The sequence below is a fragment of the Centruroides sculpturatus genome, unplaced genomic scaffold, assembly GCF_000671375.1.
Source record: "Centruroides sculpturatus isolate CEXI.00-Female unplaced genomic scaffold, Cexi_2.0 scaffold919, whole genome shotgun sequence".
Lineage (NCBI taxonomy): Eukaryota > Metazoa > Arthropoda > Arachnida > Scorpiones > Buthidae > Centruroides > Centruroides sculpturatus.
Window position 1 is genome coordinate 98312 of NW_019385088.1, and position 18921 is coordinate 117232.

Here is an 18921-nt window from a genome sequence, read left to right on the forward strand (position 1 = left end):
GGATACACGTTCAGAAGCGAGTCGACTAGGAAAGAGGAAGGATGCGCGTACGAGCCGTCCCGGTCGAGACCAGGGACGGAAGATAGCCCAGCGACACCCCGCAACAGGTCAGTTCCTTCTGGTTTCTTCGGTCGTCGAACCTTTTTCGCGGTCGTTCTCCCCGTTTTTAGGGTATCCGGCGGGCCGGAAGCGGGCCTAGTATCTGAATAGCAGTGGAGAGATGCATCGAACGTCGACCTCGTCCTCCCCCCGAATAGCTCGCGGTCTACCGTACGAGGAGACCGGGATGCGGGCCGCGGGCTCCTCCCTTTGCCCTCCTCGTTGTAAATTCAACTTTTCTCACGAAAAGAAAAGCCGGGACGGTCGTCCTCGACCCGCTTTCGCTCTTTCTCACGCGGTTGCGGACCCGCCTCGTGCTGGAGGGTCGAGGCCAAAAATAAGATCGGGCTCCCTTTCTCTCTCTCCATTCTCTTCCTACTTCCTCCCCCGCCAAATCTTATCACTCGACAACTAACTAAAAAGGGGGCCAGATAAAATTTGCTGAAGTATAAGCGTTACACGGAGTTTTCTGAAGTTTGTAAGGCCCGCTAATATGGTAACCCCTCTATGAAACCACTTATATCTTTGCAAACTGAGGAAATCGAGATTCTTCGTTAGTAATTTCGGAAACGTCGATGGAATGCGATTCGAAGATCTCAACTTTGGGCAAACACAAGATTCGGGGGGGGGGTGTAAATTGGTGATGGTAAGTGGTCGGAATGCCAAGTGGGGGGGGGTGATAATCGGAGTCGTTAGCGGCTCGGACGGGGTGGCGTCCGGGATCCGTCCTTGCATTGTGCATTGTGGTAGTGGACCCGGGGCGATTCGTGCACCCGTAAACGGGGTCGCCCGCCCACCGTCCGATGTCGCTGCCCGCTATCTATGACGAGGGAGGTGCGCCAGACCGCGCCTGGACTCTCCTCGAAAGTCGAATTTCGGATGGAATAGGAAAAGTTCGTCCCGTGTGACGTCGAACACGAGAATTTCCATCACAATTTTCCGAGTTTTCGTACCCGCAATGCGTAACTTCCGATTCGTAAAGCGTATCGTCGTCCTTCATTGTTTTTTTTTTCCATCCCTCCAATTACAAATGGCTTACTTAACGTCATTCACTCGAACTTCTTAAACCGAAGTTATTGGCAGTCCGGAAATTAATAGAAGTCGATCCGGCGACCATTAACAATAGCGTGAACGGGGTTTTAGATGGGAAGATTAAGTGGGGTGGTGCCTCGACCCGCCCGGTTTGCCGGCATCCGGTAAGTTTCGCCTGGCTGCTTTCGAACCAGTGACGCTAGACAATAGACGACGCGTCATCTAACCGCGGATCATTTCTAAGAGCCCGAATCTTTCGTTACCATGATGATAAGGATTACATGAGCCAGGTAAGGCCGAAGATTACGGCAAATTTCTTTACCCTTTACGTAACTCGTACAGGTATTTTTATAGGACGCGTCGACGGTTCACCCACACCTTTCCACCTATAACAATGGGCACATTATACAGTACGAAATTAGTCGGCTGGTTGTGTACGAAACTAGTATAGGAAGGAAGAACGACCGGGCACGTGTTGCTCTACACAGAAAGCCGCGTACAGTAATCATCTACTTGACAATTCCTATAAAAATACCGCTGCATTTAAAGTAAAACAAAAAAGAATCACCACCGGATCAAAAGTAGAACCATGCAATAAATTTCCTTATAAGAATAAGCATGCAATATTATACAAATCTCTTGTTATATACTGTATAATGATCGAGACCTCGATTTGTATTCTCCATGTACAACAGAAGATACAATTCTTTCCTTTAACGACGTAAAAAAAACGAACAATGGCTTACTTTGAATCCACGTGGAGGACACACATTTATTTTATTTGTTTGGGAGTGGTCATATTTTTGGAATTTCCTATAAGTTTTTTAATTCCTCGTCATGTTTTTTTTGGGGGGGATTCACTCTCCTTAAGTTGCTCGGTAAGATCGTCGACTTATCAAAATGTTTGACCATGCGAATCGGATCCAAGATTTAGTTGCGGGGGTTCTTCTTTAGTTCTCGAATCCTTATTATTCAAATTTAATTTGAAACTATGGCTTTAAGCCACTAAAATCTTCATAGAATTACTGAATTCTTCCGAAATACAGGCTGGGAATTGTTTCTTATTTGCAATTTTTGGTGATGCAAAGTGGAATTGTGAACTTCCAATGTCGATTCTTTTGTGGATTTATGGAGATTTCTTCGCGAATCTCGAGAATGGATGGAGTTAGGTGCAAATCGAGACCAGATATTGAAAGCTTAATTACTTTTAATTCATTTTTTACAGGAGAAAAGTCTATTTGATATTCGACAGATTTATTTTTGACCATTCTTAAGCTTATAATGGATTCGAAAAACCTTTCCCTCTTTAAAATATTTGGTTCAATCGGAATGGTTTTCTTCGTATTTTCGTAGATTGTTCCGGATTTTTGAAAGGATTCCTTTGTGTTCTTTATTATTGTTTGTTCATCCGTTACGAAATAGCACGAATCCGGACTTATTTAATGTTATTTTGAGATTCCCGGGTTTAATTAAAAATAGAAATATTATTAAAGATCTAGAAAACGAAAGGATGTGGCGGAAAAGTTCAAAGTATGAAATGATCGCTTGGCCAAGCAGAAAATAAACTTATATGTTAATTATTAATAATAACTGGAAACGTTGTTGCTGGACTTTCGCGGCATTATTTATTTGTTTTCGTCCCTAATAATTTACTACTATTACAAGTCTCCGGATTGGTTCGGGAAGTATTAAGGTTTTGGGGGGGCCATATTTCTCGAACCAATGATCCGATTTTCCTGAAAATTTCTAGAAACATTTCCCACTAATACAAGAATCTCCCTGAAAAATTCCAGGAATTTTCGATTAAAGGCACGGGAGATATTAATCTTCAAAGTAGGTGAATTCCACATACCACATGACATACATACAGGGAAAAATACCCAATTTGTTTTGCATTTCTATACGCCATACTTTCCCTGTGTCATCCCGCCGACATTCTTATTCAATTTACTTATTTAGTGTCTCGCCGATAAGTAAATCTGATCCACTTCGAGCTGTCGAGTCGAGAGCTTTCAGCATCCTTCCTGGAAATGATCACCCTCTTATCGAGTAACTTTCAGGTGATTTCTGAACAATGATCATTCGTGATTTCCTGATTCGCCTATTAAACACTCAGTATCTAAGTGCATTATGTAACAATTTTTATTGAAAACTTCACCCTTTCAATAATACAATACAAAAAAAAAAAAAACTCCATTACCTGCCATTCGGAGCCATAAAAATCACCATTATATAGGCTAATTTACTAGGAAAGGTGAGAATTTCGTGATGGAACTACAGTTAAGGTTCTTCTAGAAACTATATTTGTAACAAAATTTACGTTTCCCAAAATAAATTATATATTTTATAATGGATCCATGCATTTATATCTCGAATGATAGATGATTCGCATCAGTTTGCTGCTTGCGTATGTAGGCTAAGGGGGGAGTGGGGTGTACATCTGACATGTAAGTGATTCTGTACTAATAATAGGATCGATAGATCTTAAATTTTATTGTGTAATCGTTGTAAGATCTACGTATTTCCTTTAATTTCTTATGGGTTTTTTTGGGGGGATTTCTGAGAGTGGTTTACGAAAGGTTGAAGCGTTTTCCTGTTTAAAATAAAACGTGCCCTTTTAGTATTAATTTCGAGTTATTTATTTAATCGCTAGACTTTTTTTCTTAGATTTATTATTGAGAATTATAAATATTTCTGTTTCACTTCCGTATGCCAGCATTAAACAATGGAGGCGAACGAAGTTTTTATGCTCTAATTGTAGAAGACGAAATGTTAAAATGGCTGACTCTGGTCGAAAAACATGCGTAATCTTCTTGAAAAAATGAAGGGAATGTTGCTTACATTTGTTTCTTTTTCTCGAAAAAGACCATTTAATAATTAACTGATAAACTAACTAACAGATGTGATACATATCAAAGTGTTTTGGTATTAAAATGTTTCGTATTCAAGTGTTTTTCAAGGAGCCAGTATGGCTGTCAGGTGTCATTGACATCACATCCAATTCGAATAAGTTTGACTTTTATAATCATTTTTATTAACAATAAAACTGTCAATGTTATATTCGTACTTTCTCGGCATTCTTTATTTGTTTTCGTCCCTAATAATTGCTACAATTTCTATATAAGTCTTCATATTTGTTAGGTATATATTAAGGAACCAATCTCACAAACCAATGGTTCGATTCTCCTGAAAATTTCTACGAATATTCCTCCTCAGTACACAAACAACCCTGCAAAATTTTAAATATTTTCGGCGAAAGGTACAGGAGTTATTAAGCTTCGAAGTGGATGAAAAGAAATCGAGCTCCCACACACTAACATCCATACATATAGGAAAACACAACATTTTATGCACTTCTCAAGATTTCCTCTCGAGTCCACAAACGTGGGGGTGGTCATTATTCGACCGATCTTCTTACTTTCCCCTTGTTATAAGTTAAGATATATCTTAGAGTTTTCTGCCAAAGATAATCTCGACTATTCCGTTAGGTCTATAGAACATGAAAACAGAGTTTATAGGGGGAGGAAATGGTGTTCCTCGTAAGCGCTATCGTGTGCTTTCTCTTGGAAATTTTAGTATTCATAGTTCACATTAACTACAAGTAGAAATCGATATCGACAGTAATAAATTGTTGAATATATTATCGTTAAAGATATTCATCATTGTAACTGGATGACTAGTTGCTTTGTAGTGTCTAAAAAGTGGCGTAATATTTGGATAAAAATGGCCGATTTATCGAAAGTGATTTCAATTTGCACGCGACAAAGATACCGTTCTATTTGTAGATGGGCAAAATGGTCAATTGCCTGTGGCTTCCATCAACAGGGAACCAACAGGGATCCTTTCCCTTAAAAAACTCCCAGAAAGGTTTAGAACCACTGACATAAGAGAACGGTTTATATATAAAGTATTCATTAATAGAGCATTTTAAAGAGTTGAAGGCCCCAGGCAATTGCCCATTTTGTCCATAGGATAGCGCGAATTACTATTCATATATATTGATAAAGGCATACTTGCTAGCCTTAACTTTAGGATAAGATTGAGCTCTTCTCTCTTTGCAACACATTTTCAATTATAATAAAGGGGTTGTCCCGATTGTATATAAATAAAAAAACTATTAATTTCGACGTGTTTCTTAACAGGAGACGAATTAAATTTCTCAGAAAACGAGATTCTCGTCGTTAATCACAAGCGTGACGACGACGACCCCCCTCCTCGTTCCTAACGAATATCATTCGACGATAGTGAAGGGAAGAATCGACAATATTAATGATGTTCCCCGACCAAAATAGAACCTTAACGACGGTAACGCACGAGTCTGAATTAGAAACGACACGTTTCTTTCGAAATCGTAACATTACCGAAGGAAAAAAAAACATCGTAATTCCAGTCTTAAAATCTGTCGTGACCTCACTCGTTAGCGATAATTTTTGTCACTCGTTCATCGCTCTACGTCGAATGAATTGCAATTATCTTCTGTGAAATGTCGACCCGGGAGCGGATTGAAAAATAAGTAACGCGTATCGCCTACGCAAAGCATTATGGTCAAATTAAAGTCACTCCTCCGTTTGTTATATTAAAAAAAGGCTACAAACAATTCTTTCCGGTCGCCATTTTGTTTAGGTATCTCGTTATCAAGCGATCGCTCGAGATCACCCTTAACGACCTTGGAAATAAGAAGAAACAACAACAACTACACCCCCCTACGTGCCACTAATTACGGTAATGCGGTTTCTAGAGCTTAATTACGTCGGGGCATGCCATTGAATCTTGAAAATTCCTTAAAGACTGCTTCAGTAATTGTTTGTAATGCTAGTAACACTGTATTTCTGTAAATGTAGTGTGTGTCTCGACACCTAAACAATGTATTCGTGCGCATCGAAACTCAACAACACAATCGACTCTAATCGATTTTATTCGATTGTTATTGGCATTTGATCTGGGTCATTATGCCTCTCGATATCCTCCATTTTTTTTTTTCTTCTGCTCCTTTTATATGAAAATGTCTCCTCAATTAAGAGTAAACTACACGATATCGATCTATTTTTACAGTGTCATCGTGACTATAGCTTATCTCTATTCTTCTCTCTATGAATAATTTATGGGGGGGGTCAAGTGACGTTCATATTCTACGTTTCAAAGAGGTTACGTCTGTACACCGGGACGACTGGTGTTGGTTTTTTAATCACTCGATGATAAATATTTATTATTTTTGCGCATGGACCAAGCCTTGGCTTTATCTTTTCACTTGGTGGATCCACTTTGCAATCTTGTGTTCTTCACGCGCCGATGAAGCGGCCCCGTTCTACAAATAACTTATTATAAACTCGATTAAAAAATGCGTACATCCGTTCGACACAACAAAGAACACTACGTTCGATTTTTATAGAAGACACCTTATTAAACAACGGAGTAGTATAAACTGGATCAGCATATTTCTGTCTGCAGAAAAAAAAATATATCAAGAAATAAATAAATAAAAACAGATCTGTAACGTAAACTCTTAAAGTTCGACATCTTACAATAATGCCTGCGGGGTAAACACCCGATCTTCTATCATTAGAAAAAGTTACACCGGTTTATACGTGCAACGACCGTCCATGTGTAGCATGGTACACATGCACGAGAACCTGATAATTCCTTCGATAGCGTAACGTAACCGATAAAGGTTTTTCGAACCGTCTCGATAAGCAAAGGATTCTCAGGTGTAATCTATTCGAATTTGAAGAACTTTTGCTGCTTACAGTAATTAAATTTGCCGTGTTTTATTGTGCCAAGTTACCATTGGTTAATTCCCAAATACCATTTACTTAATCCAAGGTGTTAAAGTGGCACCCTATGGATCCGGGGTCGAGAAACCCCAGGAATTTTCGGATTGTCGTGGACCTGGTTGGAGCCGCTAGAAAGAGGCCCTCGGGGCTGAAAAAGTTATCCCAAAAAAAAAGCCCAAATTTTCAATAGAAATCCTGTAATTAGGTATCCGAATGTTCCCCCGAATAAATTAGGTAAGATGTATTATTGAGGAAGAACGAAGTGATGCTAAAATATGAGTTTGTGGTACTATTTGAGGGAGGTTCGAGAGGAAGAGGAAAGGTCGAAGATACGAAACACAATAGAAGTTGCCATATCGAGGGCGAATTATTTAGCGGACGATAAAGGAAAACTTAAAAGCCTTAGGAGAAAGGAAAACGTCGAAGGTGACATAGATCCATCACGTAAAAGGAGCACGAGAGGAAGTATTTCGGGGAGGAAGAAACTCTACGGTGTGGATAACTATGTCAAGATCGAAGATATCCAGGGCAGATAAGCGAGCCGGGGTAGACGGAAGAGGAGGGGGGTTTGGTTTTTTGGAATAAATAATAAAACGACCGAGAAATATTTTCGGAATCGACATTTGAAATTCAAAAATCCATCGATCGAATTGTAAAATACGAAAGACAATGCCAATTCTTCTTCCATCGATGGGGGTGTGTAAGAAACGATTGTGTACGGGGAACAAAAGATTATTATATTTACAAGTAAACTGATTTACATGTGGGGAAAAAGTCACGAGAAGACAGTGGCTCTTTATGGCATCGTGGGATCCTGGCGAATTTGAATTAGGGGGGCTCCACATACAGTATCGACTCCAGACATATTTCTTCTGGGGAAATATTTTCGTTTAAAAGGTCGGTCCGGGACCCCTTTATGCTCATAGGATAACGTGCCATGCGAGAAGAGGAATTTTAAAAAAAGAGAAATGAGGGGTAAACATGGCAAAGATAAGAAAAAAAAAATTCCAGGTAAGAAAGGAGATTTATCGATGGAAGAATATTTTCGTCAAACGAAAGAAAGGAAAGGTAAAATGAGAGAATCGTGACTCGTTGAGTTGTTGGGTGAAGAACCGTCGTTAACATTGGCCTTATATAAAAGTAGGAACGAGTCTTCCGCGGTCAAGTATGAGGTCGACGTAATCGCTCGATCATTTTCTGTTTGCCATCCTTTGTTTTTTCTATTATTATTATTATTATTTTCGTTCTATGGCGATTTAGCTCGGTTCTCGAATTTCCTCAAGATTATCGAGGAACTTGGAGAAGAAGAAGAAGAAAAAACAAGTAGGAATTTCTCTTCTAAATGACGAAACATTCCTGTTGTTTTCGTCGCTCAATTTCGTTCTTTATAAATCCCTCGTCGAAGCGTGCGACAATACGGAAACACAGTGTATTGTTTCTCCTTCTGACGAAAGTGTTACGTTTAATTTCATTTTCTCACGTGGTCGAGTGTGTCCCTGCGCGTGGATTTCGTTAAGGAAGTAGCGTCAAGACGAACTTCCGGAGTTTTTTTGGGGGGGGGGTTTTACGAAATGTCGTCGTATTCGTGAAGATGCTTCGAGATTCCCCGGGCAATTCGTAAGTTTAAAAAATACGCTAGTGTTTATAATTTAGTTCGATTAAGAATTTAATTCTTCTTTGGAAATTCTATTTTGAAAGAGAAATCGGAGCCAAGAACCAGTTAATGGTTCCGGTTTGCGTTGGAAAATACGACATCGATTTCTATGGGAAAACGACTACTCGGATAGGAAATGTGTTAGGGGAACGAATTACGTCCATAAGTCAGGCGATGCCTCCACTTCATTCTACGCCAACGAACCCGGCAATCGTTGCAAAGGCGTTTAAATCCTACGCTCGACTGAAGGGGCCTCCCGTTTCTTCTTCGGAACGGTGACGTCGAAGAAACTCCCCTTTTTTTGTGTGTGTTTTAAAGAGTAGAAGAGAGAACGAAGGTCGAAGAAATTATCCGAGGGCCTTTTTCCCCGCTGACCCACTTTGAAAGAGGGGAGCCCTCACTTTTAAGTCGTTAGTGAATCGAGAAAGGAAGACAAAACTCGGTCCGATTTCGAACCCGGACGCCTCCGAAGACGAGATTAATTCTTTAGGGAATAGTTAATTTGAAGTTACGCTTAACTTGAGAGGGTCTGAGACTGAAATTTACGAAATTTTTACACGTATTTTTACGGTCGGAGTTTCCGAGAAAACGCGTGTAATGCGGCGCGACGTCGTTTCCGGTCCCTAGAAGGGCGTAGCGTAACGAAACACACTACGAATACTTCTCGAAATTGCTACGAACAAACAAAAAACATATATATATATATATACACTTAATGCGTGGCGGGCGTTACGTCACTTAACTCGACCCGGTCCTATTCTATTTATACTGTTGGCGATTGTCGATAATTACAAAGCTAAAACAAGTGGAGAAGAAAACGCAAATACGGTTGAATGTACTTAATTCGGTGTTATATTTACGATTGCCTCACAATGTTACGTTTAATTTTAAGTTAATTTAAAATAAATGGCATATTTAGAACAAGTGGACGAGGACAGCTTCCACGAAACTCGTTCTCCTCCCCTTTAAATGATGCAAACAAAAGGAATTAATACAACACAAGAACCAATGAAAATTGAAAGTGTTTCTTTTATGGTCCGTCTGTCTTCGAAATTTCTTTATTTGAAAAGAAGGTTCGTCGTCCATAACTCGAAATTGAATTGTTCGCTTTGTTGTCCTTCTCGATACGGATGCGTACATTTGTTTCTGTACTTTTTTCCTCGTCCAGGTATACCTGAACGTGTGATTGAGACAACTGTCTTGTTTATTTTCCATAAATTATAATCGTAAAAGTGATTGAGATACGTAATATTACACCACCCCAAAACGAGAGGCTTTGATACAGTACTGTATTTTATAATCTACGTATGAAAACCCCCAAAATTAAATAATTAAGTAAGAATTTAGTGATGTAATTTTAATTCCAAGCTTTGACCCCCCACCTGGAAAAATTTCTGGGACGTGCAAGCGGCCGAGATTATTTTATAATTGGAAAAATCAATGGGTATTTCTCTCGATTTACCGTTTTTTTTCCGACGAAATTTCTGCGAAAATAATGTAAATTAGGGGGTGGGATAACGATTCGTTTCCTCTCTTAATCTGAATTTGGGAGTGAAATTCGTTCCGTTTCGTTAAAAACGACAAAACGACGAACTTTGATAACCGAGTGGAGGAAATTGCGGCCATAAAAAGTCGTCGACCGTCTTCGTTAAATCGAGGGGAAATTTTACTAAATGTAAAACGAAATTTTCGGCATTCGAATTTAATTATCTTTAATTTATACCCAACTTCTTCTTCGCTTTGTTCCGGAGAAACGTGCGAATCTAGTATAATGCGCAGCCTAAATTAAATAAATTACATAAAGGAAAACGACGTTAAATCGCTGATTAAACTGCTTTTCTTCCCCCCCCCCTTTTTTACGAACGTAAGCAGAAAAACGTTCTGCATTGTCCTAGATACAACCATAAGTTAATTTCACGAAGAGACACTCGAAAGACACTTATACAGTGGACATACGTTATTAAATTTCGAATTTAATCAATAAAAACCTTCAGATTCGTATAAATTTATGCGAATTTTTTTTCTTTTATGTCGGTGGCTTTCGTCACACGGGGGCAAACACCGATATCTACGTCATCGATGCGTAACAGATTAATTTCGATACGCAAACGAGATTTTCGAAAAAAAGAGAAGCGAAATCTGCCGTAATTGAAGAGAGAGAGCGCGTGTAACTGGTCCAGGATAAGGGACGAAGCCAAACCGAAGAGGTGACTTCGCAGCGACCTGTTCCGTGACGAGTTCGTTTGTCTTCTTTTTCTTCTTCTTCACGCGAGAGCGAACGCTTCAGTATTCCGGTTTGACGTTCGGTCGAACGGAAACGACCCCATCTTCTCATTTCTGCTTAAATCGGTGCCAAAAAAATCTTTCCCAAATTCGAGAAAACGTCAAAAACACTCGGGGACTTCTACTACCGTTTGTTCTTCCCTTCCCCCTCCTGGCGTAACGTGACGGCGCCTCTTACGTAACGTGGAAAACATCCCAGAATATTTTGAAAATTTGGACGTTGATCTTTGTCCGTGGGGCCAACTTTTCGAGGAATTTCCAAAGCGGGACGTAAATTATTCGACCGGTTTCGCGGGTAACACCGGAAGACCGGTCTGTCAAAAAGACGAGATTTTGCGTGGGTCGCAAGTTGTTGCTACCTCTCGAAATAACGCATTTTCTGACGTAATATCGAAAGCCTCATACTATTGTAATTCCACCCTTTATGTGTTGTTTGAGTGTTTGTTTGTCCAGCTTCCAATACCCCGAGGAGTTTAAACGTGAATCATTATGTTTTCGTTCGTTCTTTGGGTTATAAAATTGCCAATTTTTGTTTTTTACCCATATTCGCGTCTACGTAATGTCGCCACGCTTAAATTTCGGAGATTCGAGGTTCGAACGTTTTCATTGGTAGAGGGAAAGAAAGGGTTGCAAATTATATTTGGAATGTACCAATGAGAGTTCAAGTATTTGCCCCCGACGGGTGACGTAATATCCCAATGTTCCGGTAAGTTTCTCGTCTCTAGTTTGAAAATTTCTCCGTCGTTTCCGGTAGAAGTTCGCTTCCGGTGGCACTTTCTTCGCCCGGTTCCTAAATTGGCTCCGGTATGGTGCCCGTGAAAATACTCCCAAATCGGATCTCGAAGCGCAGCTGCTCCGGAAACAGGTTTCGTTCGGTGGTCGTTGGCCTGGGGGAATTTCGCTCGGGCGCCAAATCGGCGCTCGATTCTTATATCAGAAGGGCCCTTTCGGAGGGATCCGGGCATCCTCCTCCTCCTCTCTTCTCTCTCTCTCTCTCTGTCTTTAGGCGAATTGGGACGCGTTTCCGGTCTGTCGATCTCCCGGGACCGACCGGAAAAAGCCTTCGCCCACCGGAAGTCTCCGCCCGGTGTGGTCGGGACTAGCGCCGCGTTTCGCGCGCGCGTCGCCGATAGTAATGGCGACGTTAAGCGTTGCGTTCGGAGGTCAATAACACTGCGGTCTTTGCAGGTCGTCGAGGATGCCGGCCGAGTCCGGAAGGAGCTTCCCCGCGGCCTTCCTGCTGCTGATGCTGATGTGGCTGCGTCTGCCCTCCCGACTGCGGGCAGAACCAGGTGAGTTTCTTTTCGCTCCGTCGATCGACCGAAGAAGCCAAAACTCCCATCCGCTCCGCGCGCCGTTCGCGCGCTTTTCTCTACCATACTTCGGCGTCGCGTGCACGCGTCGCTGCCTCGCGATTTCTTTGCGTAATTCGTTTTTCGTCCGCGCGTAAACCAAGACAACAAACTACGTAATATCTTCCATAATTTATTGTAAAAATGGACAATTCTCGGATGGGTTATTAGCGGAATGCGTGTCTTTCTTTAAGCTCCGTTACGCGTACGTTCGACCGACCGAGTGAGAAAATAATCGAAAGTAACGCTTTGTCGATAATTATAATTTCGTTACGCCGCGTCGGTTCGTATTTTTCGAAATTTACATTTTTCTCACGAATATAAATTTCTGTGGGTAAGCGCTCGATAACGATTTTTTTTATTTTATTTTATTTATTCTTCCCACTCCTCCTCCTCTAACGGCGCCCTCCAGTGTTAAACGAGAGAAACGATTTGCGTCGGCGACCAAACGTGGCCGGGAAAGACGGTGCGACCTCGCCTCCGTCACGTTTTCATCTCTCACGAAAAATTTTCTCTTAACACGAAGAAATTAAATCGAAACAATTACTTCTTGTTTTCTATATATTTCTTTCCCCGAAATTAAATTTGTTATTTAAAACCTCATTATCTTCTTGCCGGATTGTAGCATTATATGTCGGAAACGAAAGGCCAATTCTCGTAATTGTAGAACGTGAGATTAAAACGGGGACAAGCACATGGAAAGAAGATCTTTTACCCGAATTTTTCGGCCTATCTCCCCCCTTTTATTGCGTATACTTTTGTTTCAAAATGGCGTCTTATCCCTTCCTACTGTAGCGCCCTCGTTGGGAGTTACCGTTCAGGTAAATTTCCAGCAAAGAAAAATCAATTAATAAAGCTTTCCAGGTGATACTAACGACGATAACAAACCACTTCTCCTTACTCCCTCGTTAAGATAGTTATTAAAAAGCTACCTGTCGAGTTAAGTGCCAGTTAATTGACAAACTGGCTACACTTAAAGAGATTTCTACATGCCCTACACGTGTTCGTGTAGGGGGGGAGTATGTAACACGTTACAATTCAAGATTTCCTCACCTCAGAATATGCCTAAATTTTATATAGAAGGTTATTTAACGTAAATATTTGTCGTCTATAGGTGGAGCGCATTCTAATTCTATGAGTGGCAAGTGTAATCAGACAGTGGGGAAGGTGGCACGAAACAGTGGAACGGTCTGGAAAATAATAGGTTCTAAGTTACTGCTTGCCACCCATCTAGTATAAAACGGGTTAAGTGTACGCCGGTAGCGCTTACGACGTGTTTTCGAAGGACGTAGCATACACTACGTCACGTTTTCGTGCCCTTCGGAAACACTTCTCTCCCTCTCTCTCTCGCTCTTCTTGCACCGCTTTCGGTCGTATTCGAAACCCTAAACCAATAAATTGGTTAGTTTTAGTGTTAAAATTTGACACCATCGTGGGAATTTTAGAAATCGTGACGAGAAATACAAACGTTTGGCAACAATGCCGGCGTGACGGTAATTGTTTTCCAATTATCTCGACCACAGAAAGCTTAAGGTAGAAGAATAAATATGGAGTCGGGAATAAGTGTTGCTCTCCCCCAATGATTGTAGATAAGATATTGAAGTGCATTCCGGTGATGAAATATTGGCTCGCGCGACCTCGTACCCGTTGTTTATCCGCATTTTTATCGTAAACGTTCCAAATTTTTCCTCATTTTTAATGGATTTTCAATGGTTCCGGCTATAAAACTTTTAAAACTTAAAAGTACAGTATCTACAACTCGCATTCGTCTTATTCGAATATCGCGTTAAAGGAGTTCGAAATACACTCCAACCTTTTTTCTTTAGCAAGCCCGTTATGGGTTCGGCCAGTCCCACAATGGGGTGAACGTGTGTGACAGGCACCGGCTCGACATATCCGAAAACGTCAGAATTTCGATATCTTGTATCCCTTCCTCGTGTTTTTTTTTCCGTCTATTGTATTCGCATTTACTTATTCTCTATTGTATTTCTTACATCCTTCCGGAATTGGTTTCGTCGATGGTTGCAGTTTCCGGTTTTCTTTTGTTTTTTTTTTTTTCAACTCGGTACCCATGTTAGGCCCTCCGGTTTTTCTCCTCTCACCTTTCGATGCGTGTGACGAATAATAAGGCCATTTTACCGTCAGCTGTTGCCTCCAGCTGACGTGGTAAGAATGCCCTTTTCCGACAGATTCTTACCATTAATTGTGAAAGGAGGAAGGACCGCGGGAGAGGTATTATCGCCTCTAACGATAGAAAAATACGTCCTCGCTTTCTATCCGGGATACTGGAGGAGAGGAACCAATTCCCACCCTCGAGTTTCGGATAAATAATTCACCAGGAAGTGGCTGTAAAAGGATAATACGATTTCAGTACTCGAAATTGACCCCCCCCCCGCGGAGATTTCCCACGAATATTCTTCAGTTGTACTTTTATTTTCTCCTGTCAATCGTCGAAACTTCGCGTATAAAACACAACCTATTTTCCGGATTGGAAGACGAACTTCACCTGTTTTTTTTTTTTTTCGAGGCCGATTACCCAAATCGGTCGAAACAGAAACATTCGTTTACCCCAATTTTATAATGCGATGTTTACCTTTTTGTTCTCCTCCTTCGAGGGAAAAAAAAACGCGTAGAAAAACAATAAATAAATAAATAAAACGTGGCACAACTTTGGACAGGGAATTAAGGGGAATTCCAACAAAAGAAATCCATTAACTTTTAACGTTAATTGACAAAATTAACGGCGCGGAAGAGTGTTTAGTGGTGTTTTTCTTTCTCGATTCTGCAGATTTTGGTAGAGAATCCCCCCCCGTTACTAGGGAACAACGATCCGTTCGAACGATCTTTTAATGAAAAAAAAACGATACTGGTGTTAGAGGAAGGAACTGCGAAGAGGTTCCCCCCTTGTTTTTGGGGGGTAGGCGATGAGGAGAGGATCGGACCCGTTGCGTCTCGAGAGACCTAGATAGGAAAGTGGACCATCGGTCTACATGTCTCTCCAAGCGTGATGAGTCGATGTTAAAGAAACCCGAGTCTATTGTTCCAGATGAGGACTTCGATAACTCAATTCGGAGCCGTTGTTCTCGGTGAAAAAAGAAGAAAGAATTGAAGATCGGTGACAAAATTCTTCCATAATTGACCAGCATTCGAATCTGTTTCGTATCATGAAGCGTGAACGAAATTCGAACCAAGTTTTCACGCCAAAAACTTGCCTCTATGGCTCGTAAAATGGAGAAAAAAACTGTGTTAACAGAAGGAGGATTGTTCAAACACCAGATTAAAGTGAAGAAAATGTAGAATCCTCTTGTTATTACCACGCGATGCCATTATTCAAAACAGTACCCATTACCGGTAAAGATAGACATTAGTTTATAGAAGCACTTGTAATTTTATGAGGGGGGATAGAATACATTGAAAGAGTATTAAAATTCTCAAAGGGGGGGATCGTCCGGTGGCTCGAAACAAGTTTCCTGAGCGGATTAACCTCGAAAGATTAGCATTAGTCTCGCCCCACATACGTTTTACCGACGACAGATGACGAGCTGTTCCGTCACCTGTTCCGTCACCTGTCTTGTTTATTTGTTAATGACGTTCGAACGAACGAACCGAGCGTTGACGATGATTCACCACTCGAATTCCGATATAAATCACTAAGAAAAAACATATTATGTATGGAAGAAAGAACGAAAATTATCCATAGATTGCCTGCAAATTAAATCGAGAAAGGCTCCTTTTTATTTTGTTTCCACAATCTGGTTTTGTGTTAAATTTATTCTGGTCTTTCTCCTCCCTTTTATAATTACGTCAAGCCCTTTTAGAAAATTACGGAAATTGCGATATGTTCGTTCTCCTTCCTCTTAAAAGTGCCGCGACCTACATCATTTTTTTTGTATTGTTTTAATCGTTTTTTAGACACTTCTCTATCATTTTCTTATTTTATATTTAAATCGTGGAGTGTTTTACACAGTTTAATCTCTTGTTTCATCTTAAAAGATAAGAATTTATTGGCTTAAAATGTTTTTTAGGGGGAAACCTCTTATTATATGGGTAATTGAGGAAAGAAATGTATTATAAGAAAGAATATTTAAACGTGTACTAGCCGAAACAGCGAGACTGTTGATTCACAAGTTAATAATAAACAACGATGAACTAGTTTATTAATGTAAATATGTTTAGAACACTAGAGGAAATTCGCGTGTTTGTATTACATTTGAGCGCTCTGCCAAGGGGGGTGCCACCCGGAAGGACTTTCTATGGGAAACTAGCCCCTATTCAGGTGTTTACAAACGTCAAGAAAACCCGAAAATGCACGTGGTCGGCCGGTTGGCCAGGTGCGAACCCACAACTAGTGTTTGTTGGTTTTATCCATTCAGTCTCTTGTAGGCTGGGAAAGCATGCGGAATCGTATTTTTTTAACACTCGAAGAGAGGTTAAACACATCCCGGTGTAAAGTACACATCCTTCTCCAACAAAAGTACTTGGTAATTACGAATTCATGTTTCACTCGACAGTGTCTGACTTCCTATTATTTTACGAGAAGTGTTTTGATGGGAAGAAAGGATCGTTTTGTTCTTGTTTTTCTTCTTCTTCTTCTTCTTTCTGATCCGGTTTTGGGTGAAATTTGCCAGCTGATTTTTATTTTCCGCGTATGAAATTCCTATCGAATATTTGGAAGCGATTCTTTCGTATCAGAGAAACTAGGCTGGTCTTACTGACGTATCCATCTTTTCATTCTTTACCCCCTTATTGATACCGAAACAAAGCCACCCCTCTCTTATCTTACACACGTAAAAACACTTCATTCGACACTATTCTTTTCGAAGATAATCATCTGTACTTCAAAACACGTCTGTAATATTCAAAGTACCATTAATTAGAGGTATAAAATACCACAAAAATCACTCGAAAAGTCCCTTAGATAAAGAAAGAAAACACTGGAAAATATTTAATAATAATAATATTTTTTTCTTTGTTTTGTTTTCGGCATGAACACACTTGATTTAGATTTTCGTCCAGGCAATTCGTGACCGTGAAAAAATCCTCGAATGTACCAAATGATTATTAATGGGAGCTTATTCGTTGCGCGGTTGGCTTGTCGCGAAAAAGTTCGAGAATTCCAGCGATGACGTCATTAAAAACGTTACGGGTTACGACCGAATAATCTCGTCTTCCACGTATGAAATCATTGCCGAAAGTTTCGCGTAAGAATTGGAAGTTTTCTGTACTTTTCATTAGCCAGGTTGCGGCTCGAAGTTCGAACGTGAACGTCGAACGTCGAGCGCCGCTTTGGGCATTTTAATTAATTGTATTGTTTTTAATGGGTATAGTTTAAATCCAAGAATTTCGAGAGATGACGAAATGACGTAACAATTAAAATGGCATACAGCGACGGGTTCTGTCGAAATGAAAACAAAAAAAAAAAATAAAGGTGGAACGAAACCTTTGTCATGTGTCGGGTTTCGAAAACAAAAAGCGTGACGGACAAGGTCACGCTCTCTAACACCAGCTTTTATACACGTAGAACACTTATTTCCGCTCGCTCTCCCCTCCCAGTGACGACACAATACACGTCGTGTGGCGCCAAGTTTACTTATTTCGGCCATTTTAATCGAGAAAATCCTTCTAAATCTCGTAATTAAGTATGGTGTAGGAATCGCGATCTCCTACCTATTGAGGCAAAGGAGTTTAATTGTGTAGAGATAAACTTTATTATTCTGCACACTTGTAGAAATCTTCTAGAACTGTTTTCTAGAAAATTTCCAGCTTCGTAGGTTAGAGAAGAGCTCACGAAGATCTTAATTAACTCGTCACTCGAAAATAAACAATAGCCAGATGGTCAGATAGATCTTCGAATTGTTTTATATGGAACAACTCTTCTATTATAGTCACGACGCTTATTTATAGTGGAGTCTATAATAGGAATTTTAAAATTCGATGCGACTGATTAAAGAAATTCAATGTTACCCCCTTTTGTATTTCCTGTATGAAGCTTTTTTTTAAAGCTTTGTTTACTTTAAAAAGGCTTCCTTCATACAGAAGGTTTAAATCGCAAGTGTTTTGTACAAATGTCAGGTGGCAATCGAAGGAAACGAGGCGAGAGTTATAGAGATTCGATGCTAGGAACAGCTGTTCCTTTAAAATCGAAAGGAACACCTGCCACAAAACTTTACACGGTTAAGGAAGAATTTAAACACGTACTTAGTCTGGCAGCAATAGAAGTAAACTACAATACAGTACACTTTATTCGTAGTTTAATTAAAGTAATTATTATTATACGATGTTTACATTGTTCGGCAAGGATTTACAACTCTTTCCTGGTAGGAACACGTGTGGAATTGTTGGTATAAGTATGGGGTTGTTATCCTACTCGTAAATGATACAGGAAATAAGATTGAAGCGCGTTACCATTGTCATTTAACTTGATATTTTTGTTTTTTTCTGTGTTATTTGCGGCCGTAGATAGAGAAGGAGTAAAGAGTAAGTAGTGTGGTGTTGGGATTATCTTCGGGTGTCGATATAACTTTTTGTAGACTTAACAATCGCCGTTCAGGTGGCCCGGGGCGTTTTTTCGATCATCGACTGGAGGAACGTGTTACCCCAGCCCCGGGCCACCACCGTCCGAAATGGCAAACACCTGGTTCCTTTCCCCTGTTTACCTCCCCTCTTCCGTCTTCCCTCCAACCTTCTGGCTCTTTTCACCTTCTTGGAGGAAGGGGGAAGTTTTGTTGTT

General features: G+C 40.4%; 1 protein-coding gene across 1 annotated transcript in view; it reads left to right on the plus strand.

The window, feature by feature from the left end:
- Positions 1–18921, plus strand: part of LOC111634509 (cadherin-related family member 1-like) — a 23742-nt gene continuing 4821 nt past the window's right edge. Inside the window, exons 1-2 of the mRNA XM_023379303.1 lie at positions 1–107; positions 12028–12131. Coding sequence (XP_023235071.1) covers positions 12038–12131 — 94 coding nt within the window. The 5' untranslated portion in view covers positions 1–107; positions 12028–12037. The remainder of the gene's footprint in view (positions 108–12027; positions 12132–18921) is intronic.